The following is an 18,611-nucleotide window of genomic DNA, read 5'->3' as shown; positions in this document are numbered from 1 at the left end:
TTTACACGTGAGAGTGTGCACGTTTATAGACGCAAATTGGTCATCGGTTTTTCACTTACCATAACATTCCTTCCCTCTGATTCCCAACACTGCTCTTTAAAATCCCCCCTCCAGAAACAGTCCCGCTAAGGACTTCTTGGTGATAAATCAGAGGGCACTATGATCCCACCAGCTGCCTTTCTGTGGAAAATTGTTCCTTAGGCCCTCCTCTGCCTCTATTTTTCAAAAACTCTTTTCTCCCTGACTTACCTCACACCACCTACTTCTGGAGCCAGTCAGCCAACTCTTCTCATGTTCAAATAATAAGAGTCCACACTTTATAATTCCCCCTCTTCTTCCAACCCTGAGATGCCAGAATCTCCGGGGAGCAGCTACTCCACAAATGTAGTTGGAATAATGAACAATTCCTAACTCAACCACCTATCTCCATATTTCATCGCCTCTGGTGAACACCCAGCCACCTCTTATTGGAGGATATTTCACAGAATTTTAGGGCCATAAGGAATTCTAGAGAACAAACTCACCCACATCAAAATCACCCCAGATATAAAAATGCAAACCACTGGACCCCATACACACCTACTAATTCAAAGTATTTTCAACAACCTCCCCAGGTGGTTCCAATGCACACGAAAGCTAGAGATCCCCAAATCTAACCCAATCTCTATTTTAAAATGAGGAAAGTGAAATCCAGACAGGTAAGTTTGCCCACCTAATATGCAGCCAGGAAAGTTTGCCCACCTAATATGCAGCCAATTAATTATTTGACTTGTATGTATTCCAATACCCCTTTAAAAGGAAACTAGGAGAAAAAACATGCAAAAAGTATTAGAAGGAAGCTACTTCAACATAATAAAGCCCATATAAGAAAAACCCACACCTAACGTCATACTCAACGAAGAAAAACTGAAAGCTAAAGATTCCACCAAAAACAAATACTAGAACTGCTAAATGAATTCAGTAAAGTTGCAGGATACAAAATCAACACACAAAAATTAGTTTCATTTTTATACACTAACAATGCAAAATCCTAAAAGGAAATTAATAAAACACCATTATATAAAACATTATATTAACACCAAAAAGAATACTTAAGAATATACTTAACCGAGGGGGTGAAAGACTTGGACACTGAAAACTACAAAACATTGATGAAAGAAATTAAATAAGACACAAATAAATGGAAAGACACCCTGTGCCCATGAATTGGAAGACTTTTAATATTGTTAAGATGTCAATACTACCCAAAGCAATCTACAGACTCAGTGCAACCCCTATAAAAATCCCAATGACATTTTTTGAAGAAATTGAAAAATCCATCCTAAAATTCTTACGGAATCCCAAAGGACCCTGAAAAGCCAAAATAATCTTAAAAGAGAACAAAGCTGGAGGTTTCACATTTCCTGATTTCAAAACTTACTACCAATCTACAGTAATCAAAATAATGTGGTACTGACATAAAGATAGAAATATAGACCAATAGACTAAAGAGCCCGGAAGTAAACCCTTGCATATATGGTCAAATGATTTTCGACAAGGGTGCTAAGACCATTCAGTGGTAGAAAGGACAGCCTTTTCAACAAATAGTGATGGGAAAACTGGATATCCACATGCAAAAAACTGAATTTAGACCCTTAACTTACACCATATGCAAAAATTAACTAAAAATGAATCAAAGGCCTAAACATAAGAGCTAAAACTATAAAACTCTTAGAAAAAAATATAGGAGAAAAGCTTCATGACATTGGATTTTGCCACAATTTCTTGGATATGACACCAAAAGCACAAGCAACAAAAGAAAAAATAGATAAGTTGAACTTCATCAAAATTAAAAATTATTGCGCATCAAACTACACTATCAACAGAGTAAAAAATCAACACATGGAATAAGAGAAAATATATCTGATACGGGATTGATATCCAGAATATAACTATTACAACTCAACAACAAAAAAACAAACAACCTGATTAAAAAATGGGCAAGGGATTGAATAGACATTTCTGCAAAGAATATATACAACTGGCCAAGAAGAAAATGAAAAGGTGCTCAGCATCATTAATCATCAGAAAAATACAAATCAAAACCATGATGAGATACCACTTTATAATGCAGCTGCTGTGGAAAATGTTACGGTGATTACTCAAAAAAATAAAAATATAATTAATATATGATCCAGCAATTCCACTTCTAGGTATATACTCAAAAGAACCGAAAGCGGGAACTCAAATAGGTATTTGTACACCCATGTTCTTAGCAGAATTATTCACAGTAGCCAAAAGGTGGACTAGCCCAAGTGGTGCCCATTAACGGATGAATGGATAAACAAAACGTGGTCCATCTATACAATGGAATATTATTTAGCCTTAAAAAGGAAGGAAATTCTGACACATGCTACAACATGGATGAACCTTGAGGACATTATGCTAAGTGAAATAAGCCTGTCTCCAAAAGACAAATACTGTATGATTCTGCTTATACGAGGTACCTAGAATAGTCAAATTCACAGAGATGAAAAGTAGAATGGTGGTTGCCAGTGGCTGGGGAGAGGGGGGAATGGGGAGTTAGTATTTAATGGGCACAGAGTTTCAGTCAAAGAAGACAAAAACATTCCGGAAAGGGATGGTGGTGATGGTTGCACAATAATGAGAAGGTACTTACTGCCACAGAAATGTACACTTAAATGGTTAAAATGATAAATTTTATGTTATGTATATTTTACCACAATAAAAAAATTTTTTATACATGCAAAAACTGAACTACTCATCCTTTCCCTTAAACATTATTCTCCATTTGTTGTATTCATCTAACCGTTAGCAAATCTCAGCTCCAGCAAAACATCTCCAAATACTCCTTTTGAGCAATTTTCTTTTTAGAACCTCAGCTTCACCCACCTTTCTGTGATCCTCCTCCCCCACTGAAGCCCAGTACCAGGTCGAGGTACAATCTGTTTCCTTTAGCTCTGACCTAAGAGCCTCCCTCTGAAAATTCTGTGAAGACTCTCGTCACCCCCACGCAGCTGCACTTCATTGGCCTCGAGCAATTTCCCCAGCTCCCAAGACGTACGACAGCACTGCTGGTCATGGAGACAAACCCTGAGATGCTCACTCCCACTACACAATAACCCCTCCTCATTTAGCCCCACGTTCGCTGACCTCAGAAGCATCATCTCCACTTCTCCAGTAAATAAGAAAGTGTAATCTTTTGACAAGCCACTGACATATCAAAAGCATTTTGGGAGACCAAAAGGTAGTCCTGAACTTGTCACAAAGTCAATAAATATGTTTGGGTCTTATTCCTGTTCTGTTTTTTATTATTACAATAAAAAATACTTATTCCATTTTAATTGCAAGGTCTATGATTTGAAAATAGGAAAATCAAAAATTTTTAAACTATAATATGAATAGGACAAAGTAGGTAAGCCTGTTTATTATGGTATTTTTAAGCCATGAGTGAAAGTGATGTTTAAATCTTATCAGTCTTTCTTAGTTGTGTGTTTAAACACACAAACATAAAGAGCGCTCCCCACTGTCCCACTGTCACAACTCACCGGAGTTTAATTTTCACCAGTGACCACATCACGACTGGGAGAGAAAGGAAAGTCACTCTGAGTGAGATGAGAAGTCCCTGCAGGTTCCTGAGCTGAGGAGCCACGTGATCCATTAGTACTGAAAAGGGTCACTCAGGGGCCTAACCATGGCGTAGTGGTTAGGTTTGGCACTCTCTGCTTTGGCGTCCCGGGTTCTCGGGTTCAGATCCCCGGCGTGGACCTACACCACTTGTCAGCCAGGCTGGGGCAGGGACCCAAATACAAAATAGAGGCAGACTGGCACAGATGTTAGCCCAGGGCTAATCTTCCTTAAGCAAAACAAAAAAAGAGGATGCTAGCTAGCATGGATGTTAGCTCAGGGCTAATCTTCCTCACCAAAAACAGAAAAAGAAAATGATCACTCTCCCGATGGGTGTAGAACAGACTGGAGCTAAGTGACAGGGTGGGAGAAAGCAGGGACAAGAGTGAGGAGATATTTCAACAATACAAGCAAGAGGTGAGGTAGCTCAGACCAGGGCAGCAGCAATGAAGACAGTGAGAAATGGTCGGATTCTGGACAGCACTGAAGGGAGACCCAACAAGATTCGAGGGCTCGAAGTCACACTTCAGAGAAAGAGAAGGGTAAAGGCTCTTGGCCTGAGCAACGGGAAGGACGACCTCCATTTACTCAGATGAAGGACTGTGGGAGGGCAGGCTGGGGTGGGAGAGGTTAGAGTCCACAGGTCAGTTTTGGACGTGTTAGGTGTGAGTCACCTATTAGATACCCCGGTGGAGATCCCAGACAACTAGTGGGATATGTCAGTCTGGGCATCAAGGCAGAGATCATGCTCTCTGTGAAAGAACCAGGAATCTCAAATGTGACATCACAAATTAGTGTTTCATACAAATAAGTCAAATAAGTTCATGAACTTTTAACAAATTAGAGTGTTAAAACATGTCAGGAGAAATCCAAGAACTCTAGAAAACAAAAATGGAGAGACAATTTAAGATCTGATAGGTAGACAGGATAGTTTATAAGTATGTTATTTGGGTAATAATCCTAAAATGCATCAGTAGGTCTTAAATGAATTAATGCCCCAAAATAAAAGAACAAAAAGAAAAATATAGATATGGTTCATTAGAAAGGGAAAGAATAAGAGTTAACTATTCCCAAAAACGTTTTATTGCACCATCGCAAAGCCAAAAATAACAAGACTACATCATCCCAATGTCCCACTGGTTCTGAGGGATCAAGTGACTGCGTTTATGCCAGTGACGCATGCCTGTAACTACCATCTGACAGTTCTGCAGAGATGGAAGTCCACTACACTGCACAGTGTGGACCACCGCCATCAACAAGGTCACTAACTGACTGTGTGCACTAACAGAGGTCACTGACTGTCTTCAGACATAATTTATAAGAGGAGGGGAAGCAATGTATGAACTCTTCTTGGTTAAGGCAGTTAAGATGCAAAGCCCGAAATTTTACTTCCGGGTCATAGCATGTTCAATAATATCCCATTGTCTAATAAAGACAATTGTATTTCTGATATTTTTACCCTGTCAAATGTTTCTGGTTGGGAGGTCCACATACTATTCTATTTGTCATGGTTTTATAACTGTTACATTTAATTCCAAAGCCAGAAAACTATTAATGGCAGATGAAAGTATTTCTTGGGTTTTGTTTTGTTTGGGGAAATGGGAGGAGAAGGAGGAGAGGTGGGTGATGTCTAATTGGGACATTTCTTAGGGAAATTATCATAGACACGTGTGCTATTTACAGTATTTGGTGGACATCAGACCCACCTTGGCAATCAGCTCCACAAAGAAAACAGTTCCCCTTACAACTCACCCAAGTGCCTGATTCCAGGCTGCCCTGGAGGGGCCTGATGATTGGCAAAGGTTTAGGGAAAAAGCCTCTGCCCCCAGAGCATAGCACCACGTGTACACACCACCGGCTCAACCTGGTTAGAGGACCGCAGCTCTGAGAACTCACACCACGTCCCCCAGGACTCACTCCTGTGAGAGTCCTCCAGCCTCACCTGCAGCCATAAACCAGGAAGACCCGAGAGTCACTCCTCCCCACAAATGTCCTCACAACTACTTCTAAACCCAATTCTTTTTTTTTTTTTTTTTTTGTGAGGAAGATCAGCCTTGGGCTAACATCCGTGCCCATCTTCCTCTGCTTTATATGGGACGCCGCCACAGCATGGCTTGACAAGCAGTGCGCCAGTGCGTGCCCGGGATCTGAACCTGAGAACCCCAGGCCGCCGAAGCGGAGCACGGGCACTTAACCGCTGTGCCACTTGGCCGGCCCCCCAATTCTTTTTTAATAAAACAATCCTTTACTAATAACAGGGCAGTTCACCACTTGGATTCCCTAGGCCTCCCGTCGGTAATTAAGAGGTAACATTTACTGGGCACTTCCTATACACCAGGTACTGTGCAAACCACTCTACATGGGTGACCCTACTTCCGTCAGGCAGCCTCTCGGGGGCCACTATTATTACGCCCATATTATTGAGAAGAAGCTGGAGCTGAGAAAGGCTGAGTAACTCGCCCGAGTCTAAATAGCTGGTATTAGCAGATCTGTCAGAGCCCCTGACCCTTGACTCCCCAACCATTCTTCCCACACCATGTGGCAAAGGAGTTAGAAAGAGACATGAAAGAATAGCTGACCTTCCAAACAGCCTAGCACAAATCACGTCTATCCCACAAATAAATGCCTATACTGTGTCATCAAAATGCCCAGCGCCCTGCTTTGCACTGAAATAATATCATGTCTGTGTAGGAGCGCTGGTTATCACATGCTGACAAAAAGTTTACATTAGGTGTTAGCAAAAAATAAAGGGTAAATTAACCAGTTCTTATTAAATTCAGCTTGTTTCAAAGACCTACTTCTTCAGGCTGCAGACTCCTATATCTGAGACTACATTTCCAAAAAAAGGAAAGCTTTCCTAAAATGGTCAAATATCTGACTGAAAATTTGGAATCACCAAACATGAATTCTTTGTTCAGAAGATAAGGAAGAAGGGGGATGTGACGGAGGAAGAAGAAAGCGAAGGAAGACTAACTAGGAAAGGTAAGCACATAAGCAAAATGTTGTAAAAATGTCAGCATTTTAGACAAGATTATTTATCCAGAGTACTCATTTAGAAAAAAGAAAAAGACAAGAAAACCAACCGGTCGCAGAGGAAAGCAAGCCAGGGGTGGTGTGTATGGTTTGTGTACCCAGGGTGTAATTAGCTCACAGGTCCTTATCATCGAGAGGAAAGGTGTTTAAAAGGGACAGAAACGTCCCTGTTCAACCCCCAGACACGGTGTGATAAACAAACAAGGGACTGGAAGCCTCCAGACCAAGGTCTGGTCATTCTGGTCACGCCACCAGTTCCCAAGAGGAGCAACTGACCTGACCCCTCTGGATTTAGGTTTCTCAGCTAGAACACAGAAATAATAATCATCTAATAAAGAAACTTGTTCTACTGCTGTGAGGACCATGTGAGATTATAGATATGAAAACGCCTTGATAAACAGTTTAGTTTAGGTTCACTGCAAAGGCAAGATATTATGTTTGTTATTACCAGAGTATTGCAGAATGAGTTGCAAGTTGGTTGAATGTATTCTACTTAGCTGAAAAGGTAAAGAGCAAGGAGACACACGGAGGGTGGGGCCTCTCCCAGGCACTGATTGATTTCTATTATTAATGGAGCCCGTCTGCAATACAAGTATTAACTATTATAGAATTTGGTATTAGGAAATCTGTTTACAATTAAAAGACAGCACAAAGCACCCAATTAAGTGATCCAGACTACAACCTGATACAGCAGGTTCTCGAATGTCCATGCTAAGGGAAAGGGAGCAGTGGACAGATACTGGAATTCAGCAGATACTCAAAAATCAATTTCTTCATGGCTCTGGAGTGTTTTTTATGATATGCCTCTAGGTGTGCATAGATTTAACTTACAAAATTAATTTTTAGCCCCACTGGGGGCAGAAGGAGGTGGTCCAGAAGCATGTATCCTGTTCCCACTACCCACCTAGGATTAAAACTGGGCCAGGATGACTTCTTCAAGTGGACACTGTCACACAGATAAGAAGAGGTGAATGTCCCCAGCTATATAATAACAGATCAAAGCTAAAGAGCAATGCAGTCACCGGTAGGAGGGTCCTATTTATACTTCTGTTCACCAGTTTGTTTGAACTTAACTCTGTAACTAACGTCTATCAGTAGAGGAGACTTACTCAAATTTCCATCCTTTTCATTTCTAAATAGAAAGCTTAGAGAATATTTAGCATTAAGGTAGATCTTGTTAACAAATAAATATCTTTCACAATAAATTTGAAAGTAGATCTCCAGTCCATCAATTGGTTATGTTGCAGAAGAGCAGCCTCTGTCCACTCTCCAGCCAGAGAGGACACAGGTCCAGCGAATCGTATCTGGAGCATTGGCTCTGGCCCAGACTGGGTGCCCGGGGACCGAGGAGGCACCTCTCACGTGACTCTACAAAAAGCAAAAACTTCACCCTAATTTGCTGTGAATGAACATGATTGTTTTTTAACTTCTCATTATTCTGAGTAAACCATGATAACTGGATCTGCTCTTTTTATAATAGAATTCCTAGCATTAGATTTGATTAAAATTGCACTGAATTTATACAAATTCTAAACACAAAGACTCCTTTATAAAATTGCAAAAATTCAAATGCTCAGTGGATTCTGAATGAATGAATTATGTGAATGAATGAGTCTTTCATAACGTTAAAGGGTACCCAGGTCATTTGTGAACTGAATATTTTCTGTAAATAAAGCCTTATGAATACGTACATTTTTGAGAGGAATAAAATATTTTCACTCAGAAAACTCACAGTCTAGGAGCAATTAACTACTCAGATCTTAAAGATGGAGATGACAGGATCTCCTGAAGCAGAAATTTAACAGTATTTAAACCTAAAACAAAAGCCTGAGAACTTGTTACTGACAGATTACGTTGTTGCCACTGATCACAAGAGTTTTCCACAACTAACCCCAGAGTTTGGACAGCTCTGAACGGAATTATCCAGACAAAATTACCTCCTGCCATGGTCTGAGCTTTGGGTAAACAGGCCTGGAAAAATGCTGAAAGGAGAAGGGAACAGCAAGCGTGGTGTACAGAGAGGGGGCCACAGCTCTTCTCCAGAGCATCACGCCCCCTGCACCCCACGTCTCAAACGCATCCAGCTGCAGTTACGCTTCTTGCAGGTGGATAAAGGGAGTCACGTGATGAAGTAAGTGTTTCATGAAGATTAATCTGTCAGCAGTGGGACGGTGGATTGACAGGGAGAGGCGAGAGGAGATGACAAGAACACAATACAGAGAGAGGAGGAGGGATGGATTCAAGGGAGAAACGGCAAGACTTAATCAGTGACTATTTATAGACAGAAGAGGAAGGAGAGGTAAGACTCAAAGACGACTCCAGAGGTTCGCTCTCGGATGGCTAGGAAAACAGCAGGGCCACTGAGAAGACGGAACAAGGCGGGAAGGACAGCTCTCTTCCTCTGACTTGACCCTCAGACTGGGGGATGCCACCAACCCCGGGCAAAGCCATCAGGCAAATAAACGCTCCTGGGTTATTTTTTGACTGGCTGTAGAGAGAAGGACAGTGGCCTAATCTGTCCACAAAACCTGAGTGTAAGTGAAGACAGAATGACACTGGTGGTTATACAGTGAGCAGGAATGAGTCAGCCCACGAGCAGAAAGGGCGGAAAACATTAGGTGGGGAAGGAAGACTTGCAACAGCACAGCTCAGCTGCAGACTGCTGGAGGGCACGGTGGTCATCAAATCAATCCAGGGTGGATGACCAAAAATGGTCCAGACTTCATGGAGAGAAGAATCAGAGACTAGGGTCCAAACTCAGACACATACAGTGGCCAGGCAAGTTACAGAAATGAGGAAGGGTGGGTGTCAGGCAACAAGGAGCCAGCAGAGACTGAAGTAAACAGCACTGCCCACACTATCTAAAGAGGAGCGACTCCACCCAAGATCATAGGCCCAATCTCCTGAATCTTCAAGAGAAAACAGCCCTCCCACCATTCATTAACATACACAGTAGTCCCCCCTTATCCCTGGTTTCACTTTCCACGATTTCAGTTACCTTCGGTCAACCCCAGTCCCCAAATATTAAATGGAAAATTCTGGAAGTAAACAATTCATAAGTTTTAAATTGTGTGCCTTTCTGAGTATCGTGATGAACTCTCACACCACCCTGCCCAGGCCGTGAATCATCCCTTTGTCCAGCGGATCCACGCTGTATACGCTAAGCTACCCTCGCATTAGTTACTTAGTAGCCATCTGGGTTATCAGATCCACTGTCTTGGTATCGCGGTGCTTGTGTTCAAGTCACCCTTATTTTACTTAATAATGGCCCCCAAAGCACAAGAGTAGTGATGCTGGCAATTCGGATATGCCAAAGAGAAGCCAGAAAGGTAAAAGTTCTCTACTTAATAAGGAAAGAAAAGAAATCGTCTGCTGAGGTTGCTAAGATCTATAGTAACTTTTATTACAGTATATTATTATATTGTTCTATTTTATTATTAGTTATTGTTAATGTCTTACTGTGCATAGTTTATAAATTAAACTTTATCCTAGGTATGTACGTGTAGGGAGAAACACAGTATATATAGGGTTCTGTACTGTCCGTGGCTTCAGGCATCCACTGAGGGTCTTGGAACATGTCCCCCATGGATTAGTGGGGACGACTGTCATTATTTTATCTTCTTCAAGCACTTGTCAATACCTGAAATCTGTGTGTTGCTGTTGCTGTCTCTATGGTCTGTCTCCTCCCACTAGAAGGTAAGTTCCCTGAGGAGCCACAGAATTGGCCCTCAATCAATGCTCAGTCGATAATGTGCTTACCTCCTGACTTCTCGGACTTAACCATTTGACAGGGAATAAATCCCAACTCCTTATCTCTTCCCTGTCTTCACAGCCTTTCACATCCACTGCTCACCTCTCCCAACACACCCTATTCTCTCTCCAGCATGGGCTTCGCAAAGGACGAGACCTGGGTTCAGACCCTGCCTCTGTCTGCCACTTACCAGCCGTTTGTCCTTTCTGAACACACTAACCATAAATTTCATGGCTACATCTCTAAACATGTACATTCCTGGGTTTCTAGAGGAACAGAGTTTTTTAAGTGACTACACATGTAACACTAACACCTGATTCTTTTAAATTTCCCACACGTGGGTTTCCCTTCTCACAGTCACCGCGCTGAGCTCCCTACTGCCTCCCAGCAGGCCAGAGCCCCTGCCCGCTGCCTCTCTGGGCCCCTCTCCACCTCCTCCACCCTCCACACTCCACCCGCCTCCACCTCCTGAAAACCTATCTCCTAATTGCTCTTTTGGGCCAGCTCAATAGTTTCTTCCTCTGTGAGGTTTCTTTGACTGTCCTGGGTGCCCACAGCCTTTTGTTCCTACAACTAGCAACAGCACTGTCATGAACCACACACCACCAGCTGCCTCGGATCTGACACCCATCTAGTTATGAGCACGGGTAGGGACTCAGGATTACCCCTCAGTGCTTTCCCAGAGTCTGGCACAGTGCCTGTTCAGAACAGGTATTCAAATGTTTGCTGAAGCTAACAGAACTGAACGCCTAACAGGCGTACATCTGATTTGCTCAAACTATGAGTGAACACCTCCTGCTGCACCACTGAGAATTAACCCATAGCAATGATAGAAACTACCACATGGTCAGCTCTTAGTCCCATCAGTAGTGGGTGACAGTGATGGGGATAACCTGAGAATTGTTAATATAGGTATTTTCACTATTTTAGGTAATGTAAACATACAGTAAGTGTGATTTATGCAGTGCTAAAAACTCAAAACCAAAATTATCTCTCCTACTGATCTGTTACAGGGCCAAAAACGCTTAACAGTAACTTGAGATTCCTTTGAATGTCAATTTAATCATAACATGAAATTTCACAGACAGCACTGTACTCCATCTAACATATGAGTGTTCAATGATCAATTCATTCCACAGATATTTACTGACAACCTACTATCTGCCAGGCATTACAAGCCTGAATTCTACACACTACACATTTGTAATGACTGCGTAAGAAGACCTGGAAGGCTTTCGAAGGCTGCGGAGGCCAATACAATGGTTGTATTATCCTCTAAGCACTTGACCAGTTCTGAGAAAGGACGCTGTGTCTCTTTCTGCTGTCCCACACCAAGAGCAGTGGAGCAGCTGGCTTCTGGATGGTCAAGAAACGCAGAACCAGCCTCACCCTGAAGTAGAGTAGAAAGAAATAATAACTGTCGTGATCTAAATTCACTTAAACATCTCTCTTCTGTCTCTTCACCCACGGGGTGGTGGAATGAGCCATATGCGGGCTGACTAAAGTCAAAGGAGACGACTTTCCTCTTCCCTCAGACCCTGCGCTATGCACAGTGTACCTCTTCCATCGCTTTCCAACTGGAAGAGAAAAGAATCCTCAGGGAGTAGGATACAGGGCAAGGAATTTCTGACGAAAGGAAAGTTTTGGGAAAAGGTTTGAAGAGGAACAGAATATACCACCCCAAAATATGCCTCTTTGGCATAGGGTTATTTTTAAGAACCGGTAGACACAGGAGAAGCTCTGAAAACTGAGTAGAAATTACCTTTTTGTAAGAGATATTTATATTTACAAGCGAAACCTCTATTTGTAAGTGTCCCCCTCTCTATACCAGGAAGAAAAGGATGACTCTAAATCTTTCGAAACTCGTATCAGTGGAGAAGGCAAGGATGTAGATCTGCATAACAGCCTTACCCTTGTTTACTGTGCTTTTCCTGGTCACCTCCCGTAACTGGCTCCCCGCCCCCAACATCTTCTTTTGTCTTTAGCTGGAGACAGTATTTAACGTGATGGCTTGGGCCACTCTGGAGTTACTCAGTTTTCCTGGGTATCTCCCAAGTATACAGGAGGTATTAAACTTCTGTGTTTCTCCCCTGTTCATCTGTCTTTTATTACAGGGTGTGTCTCAGCCAAGAACCTGGAAGGGTAGAGGGGAAATTACTTTTCCTCCCCCAGAGGTTCATTACCTTTCTTAGGAACAGATCTCACAGGATTATCTCAGAATGAATGAATTAATTAATTAATGTAAATTGTTTCTCCCTCTTTTTAAATGTATGGTCCATTTTATTAATATATTGCATTAATGGTTAATAAAATGCTTATGTTTAGTAATCATAAAATTCCATTTATGTTTGTAAAAGTCTCTACAAATGAAGAAGAAAAGTCTTTGTAACAAAGCAAAACTAAATTTTTCCATTTCAGACACTAATAGTTCTACATGGTGGTAAGCTAACTTCCCAGCTAGTAAGAAAAAATTTACAATAAATCATCAGAAAATAAAACTGTCTATAAAGAAACTTGAATTTGGGTAAGCACCAAAAATCAAGGACCATAACTGTTAAGATCTGAGGAGACCATGTTCCCCATCTGCGCTGGACCCTCTTAGTTTATGCCTATTATTCTGGCATAATTGTTAAGTGTGCCCACTCCCACTCTCAAAAATGGTGCAGTTTGGACAATAAGTTATACATTACTCTATCTGGAGATAGGAAGATTCCTACACAGTCTTTGACAAAGAAAACTTGCAGGTTCTCAGAAACACTAGTATAACAGAGGTGCTTTGCACAATATGCTTTTAAACTCACCAATTTTGAAGGAGTTAACCAACATTTTAACTTTCAAAGCTGTAAAGTAACAAGACCCAATCAACACTGAATATTGATGAAATAAATATGGAGCTCTGCCTTGCAGCCTGTATCTGGGAACTTCCCTCTCCACCTCTACCTCCAATCTAGGGATCCTGAGAATAGCACAGTGATTCAGCATTTCTACGGCATTCATTAAAATGTGCTGGAGTGCAATGAAATCAGGGGAGGAAAAAAGGTACATAATACAGATATTAAAATCAATACTTTTTTTATAAAAGCAAAAATGATGAAATTCTATACTTTCTTACTGGAACATTTGTAAAGCCGCTGAACTGACAAGTACCTCTCATCACTATTATTAGGCAAGTCATCCTCAGATACAGCAGAAAGCATATAGAACACTCTGTCAACTAGTTCAGGAAATGCTTTAAAACAGAAGAGGGAAATCATGGAACACAGAGGGAAATTCCAGGGAACCCATCATATAAGAACAACCCTGTTTACATCTGCACGGAGCACGTTTTAGAATCTTGCTCATCTTGATTTTGTGTCTCCTGGAGGTCAGACCTCATCTTGTTCATCCTTGTACCCCTTATCTCTTATCTCTGAATCTTTAGCATACTACTTTGCACGTGAGAAATGTGCAACAAATGTTTGTTGAATTAAACTAATAAGAAAAATGTTTTCAAATATAATTTCTGTGTAAACATTTTTTTTTAAATAAAAGAAACCCAGCCACAACGGGGGGGTGGAAGTGGAGGGGCAGAATCACTCCAACAAGGAGTATGCGTCCCCTCGTGAGAAACTGGTTCCTCTACATGAGTGGTGGGTGAGGTTTTAACAAACCTCATTATCACAGAAATTCAGGTATATTGTAGTCAAACCATGTCCCACCAAACAAAGCAACCACATAAGGCTGGACTAGAAGACAGGCGTTAGTCATCGCCTCCAACTCGTGAGTTAGGGAAAAGTTCCACTGAAATTTCTTTCAAGTCTCAGATCAAGATGGTTTGAGAATTCTTTAAAATAGGCTTTGAGGCCACTTTGTAAAATTTCCTCCAACACCCTGCGCAAAGGCACTGGAGTTTGAGCACTTGCCACTTAACCATAGAAGGCCTCACTAGTTAGGAATGCCATAAGATGGGCCTCGGTGCATTTATCAGGAGGGCCTTGGATTCTTCTTCCTTAAAGACACCACCTCCTCCTTCTATGGACAAGACAAAGGGTAGACATGATCCAGGGGTCACCCACTAAGTCACACAGGGAAAGGGGACAAGAGAGACCCATGCATCTCAGCCAAGGTGGGCACAGCCCTTCACAACACAGTGAAACAAAGTGAACTTCTCCCATAACAGTTAACACAGAGGAAGCATTTTCTCAGAAATCTAACTTGTAAAAAATAGTAAAAATTAAATCTCCAGGCCTCTTGAATTTTATATTAGCTGTTTTATAATCCTGGGAAAGTCACCTAAAAGCCTTCAATTTCTAACTCCCCATTTGTAAAATGGGGATAAATACTGTTACCACTTACCTATATTTTAGAAAACTAATTAAAAAATGATGTAAAGCACAGATACTTTTCCTAAATTCTAGATGTTTAGACAGTTACTGCTCTTCTCAACTGAACAGCTATAGTCCCAAGACTCTATTTTCTGCTCCTGATAAAGAATAGAGGCAGTAATAACCCACCGCATAAATCTGCTTGTGGTCCAAAATATGATTAACTCCAATAAAGAGTAGTAGCAGGAAAAGAGGTCCCTTAAACTCTTCGGATCGTAAGCACTTTCATCTTCTGTTGAATGCCTTCTTAAAAATCACTGCCACTCTCTGAACCAACCAGAAAGTAAAGCAACTGTTCACAATGAATGGAGATAAAGTCCTGAAAGACTATGCTGACCAAAACTGCTCTCTACATTATATAGTTTGTTTATATTTACCATAATCTTTTAAAATGTCAAATTGTTTACCTACTGAAAATATAACCGGAAAAAAAAAACGTATTTTTTCCCATCAATCAATTAAAGAAAGAAAGAGGTTGTGTATATTTAAACACTCAATTTCTAAGTGAAAGACTGATGGGGAATCTGCAGCCCAACAGCCTCTTGCAGCAATCTTCCGTGTGCAGACAGAAGCAGGTTCCATCACGGGAGGCAGACTGCTGCACCCTCACATAAAGCCTCACAGATACAAGTCAGGACCACAAACATACTCACTTAGCTACTGTTCAGTGTCCAATGCACCTGAAAGATACATGGACCACATTTCAGCTGTTCAACTTAGAAGGCCATAAGAAAATTCCAATTCCAGGTTTGAGTCAGAGAAGAGAAACAAACAGCATTCCTATCCCAGTAGATCCCAGGTTAATTTCCTCCAGTTTCTCCCCCATCATAACATTAATTGGTTTTCTAATAAAACGCTGCAGTAAAATTTGTGAAATCAGATTCTGGCAGAAAATCAAGTCAAAGGAAGACTCTTCATGGCAGCCACTTTTGCCTGCCCAGCCCCTGCCTACCTTGTTATGTTTTTGCTGGTGTCTTGTCTTTGTGTCAAGAACATGGTAGGGGCTTTCCGAGTCTTGGTTGATGTAATACACCAGTCTTGAAGGCAGCGTGATCTCTTTCTGAATTGCACTGTTGGAACTGATGTGACCACTGCTATTCTGTTGCAATGTGTTGTCTTCATCTGCTAGGACTCCCAAATTTTTTTCTGCAGTTTCATTCCAATGTGGAGCTGGGGGTAGGGGGCGAGTGGCATAAACATACACAAACACACACATACATACCCTATAAATACATAAAGTACGAAAATGTATTTTTCCATTAATTGCAAAAACAAAGTTTTCTATTTGTAAGCAGGTAAGAAGTAGAGACACAGTAAAGTAAGTTATTGCAACAACGAAACAGCCTGGATAGGTTAACAGCCCATAAGGCTCATACAAAAATCAAAATGTAGTTTATTTTGATTCATGTTTTATATGTACATTTCTAACTAGTCTCAAATCTATCCTTCTAAGGATGGGGAGGGTGGGGGCAGAAAGGACTTGAAGGAAGAGTCATTAAATGAACATGCTCAGGGGTTCTGACCCTCATCTCTGCCCATTCTCTGAGTCTGCAGAAGCTCAATGGGACTCTGACCAGGAGCAACCCAGCTGAGAGCTAAGGGCGCTCCTAAAACAACTCAATCCATGCTCAATCCATGGGTGCGGAATGCTAATTGATTCATTTAACAAAATGGACAATTCCCTTCTCTTTTAACTTTGAGACGAGCAAAAATTCTTTGCCATAGAGGGATGCAGATGCTGGCAGCTCTCCAATTCCTTTTGATTTTCCTGCCAAGCCAGCTTTCCGCCTTCACTGATTTCCGATCATCAATGTACTGAACATTATATGAACTGTTCATTATAATGACAAGCACTTTGAAAACTTACAAACCAAAGGTTTATGACCCCGAAGTTCCCCTCCCCCACCTGAACTCCAACAGCAGCGAATGAAGCGAGGAGGCAACCTGAGGAAACAACACAACCCGCTACAATCGTTGCATCCCCTCGCGTTCACATGCAGGCTCCACCGCCCGGGAAGCCACTTGCTCCCTCGCTGCATTTCCCGTCCACCGGTTTCCCCTCAGCCAAGTGGCACTGAGATCGCTGAGGGACCCCGCATCCACTAAATGCCCTCCAGTGGAACCGACAGTTACTGGAATGGGTTTCTAGTGAATGCAATAGAAATGGACTTCAAAAAGTGAACTGGAAGAAACAGGGATGTGGGAATGAGCGAGGTGGAGGGGCAGGCAGGGAGGCTCGGAGAGGCCGGGCCCGGGAGGCGTCCCGAGCGCACGGACCCGCGCACCCTTCGCTTTCCTCTGCAGGGCCCCGCGCGCAAGGCAAGGCAAAGGCACCGGGGCCATACCCACCGCTGGGCGCAGCAGCCCCCCAGGCGCGGGACCGGGACGAGGCGGCGAGCGGAGGCAGCAGGACAAGGACGAGGAGCAGGCGGCAAGGCGGCGCGCGGGCCAGGGCGCGGGCAGGCGCCGGGCCGGCGGGGCCGCCGCGGGCGCCGCTGGAGGTTCGGGGAAGGCTGCAGCCCGCCAGGGACGGCCGCCGGGAGCTGCTGCCGGGCGGCTCCATGGCTCATAGCTCCCGGGCGCCGCTCGGTGTGGCCGGCGAGGGCGCCGGGCTGGGCTGCGGGAGGCTGCGGGCGGAGCCGGTCACGCCGGCTCGGCGCGCATGGTGCCGCCGCCGGCAGGGGGTCAGGGCTCGGGGCTGGGCGGCGCCCCCTCCCCTGCTCGCCTCTCAGCCCCTCCCCAGGCGGCCAAGGAAGAGTCAAGGGGTCCCAGCCGCTCCGCCAACTTGGAGCCTCCCCAGATGCTCCTCCCTCCCTGCGGCGGGCGCGGCCGCTCCAGCGACTGCGGGGGCTGCTGCTGGGGCCGAGGATGCTGAGGCGGCGCGCGGGTGCGCGCAGCGCGGGCGTGCGCCCCGCCCTCGAGAGCGCGCCCGAGCGCGGCTTCGGGTCCTGACGCTGATGCCGGTGCTGGTGCTGGTGCTGGTGCTGATGCTGTCGCCCGGCACGGACGCACTGCGCATGCTTCATTGTGAAGAGGAAAAAAAAAAAAAAAAAGGCAGCAGCGTGATGCAGCATCCCAGGCAGCGTCAGAGGTGACGGTGGCAGCTCCAGAGGTGGGGGCGGGGGAGGGGGAGCTGGCAGTCAAGGGTTAGCCAGAGAGAAGAAAGCGTAGTGCGGGGCTTCCAGGCCAGAGACAAGGATGATCTGGAGGAAACAGCAGCAGAGAAACGGACCTGCACTTTCTACCACCTTGGACCTCACATACCCCCTCTTATTCCAACACCCTCCTTCTCGGGAAAAACTAAAGCCAAGCGTTTCCTTCTTAATCCTGTATTTATTTCCTTCCTGCAAATAAATATAAAGAATTGCAGCCGGGGAGGTAAAAATAGCAGTGCTCCTCATTCAGCTCGCCGGCAGCGGGTGGAACCAGGGCTGGGAAGCACGTTTGCGCGTCGCAGGAGACGGACCTCCTGCGCAGGAGTCCCCGGCGCCCCGCCAGGCCCCTGCCCCCCGCCTGGGCCTGGGGGCCTTGCGGAAAGCAGATGAGGCTAGAAGATGTTTGCTAAGAAGTTCAGAAAGTATGTCTGGGAATATTCGGGAAGGATATAGAAATTCTGGCGGGGAAGAAATATGAAGATTAGAAACCAAGTTGTGGCAGCTATCTTGGGAAATCCATGGCTTGTCAACCGTGTGGGTGGGCATGCTTCGGGGAGGACACATTTCAAATTTTGAGATCCATTCCTGACTTTTGCAAGAAAAGGGAGATTTTTCTCTCGCTGCGGTAAAAAATGTAAAGCCAGAGTCCCTGACTGGGCGGGTTAGCAGCCACTGAATCTG

At 43.7% G+C, this 18,611-nt stretch overlaps 1 protein-coding gene across 6 annotated transcripts in view; it reads right to left on the bottom strand.

Moving 5' to 3' along the window:
* ADAM23 (ADAM metallopeptidase domain 23) overlaps window positions 1-17,649 on the bottom strand; it is a 151,456-nt gene extending 133,807 nt beyond the window's left edge. For 3 of the 6 annotated variants that reach the window (XM_087435698.1, XM_087435699.1, XM_087435697.1), the window contains exons 1-2: window positions 17,125-17,648; window positions 15,728-15,945 (exon numbers count right to left, since the gene is read on the bottom strand). In XM_087435698.1, coding sequence (XP_087291824.1) covers window positions 15,728-15,945; window positions 17,125-17,338 — 432 coding nt within the window. In that variant the 5' untranslated portion in view covers window positions 17,339-17,648. Of the gene's footprint in view, window positions 1-15,727; window positions 15,946-17,124 lie in introns of all 6 variants that reach the window. The other 3 variants (XM_087435700.1, XM_087435702.1, XM_087435701.1) reach the window with 2 other exon arrangements.
* Window positions 17,650-18,611: the final 962 nt, after the last annotated feature.

The sequence above is a fragment of the Ceratotherium simum genome, chromosome 9 (genome assembly GCF_057802395.1).
Source record: "Ceratotherium simum simum isolate JZ-2026a chromosome 9, ASM5780239v1, whole genome shotgun sequence".
In the NCBI taxonomy this organism is placed as follows: domain Eukaryota; kingdom Metazoa; phylum Chordata; class Mammalia; order Perissodactyla; family Rhinocerotidae; genus Ceratotherium; species Ceratotherium simum.
The sequence above is the reverse complement of the archived record's forward strand: the minus strand, read 5'-3'. Positions and strand labels throughout refer to the sequence as shown.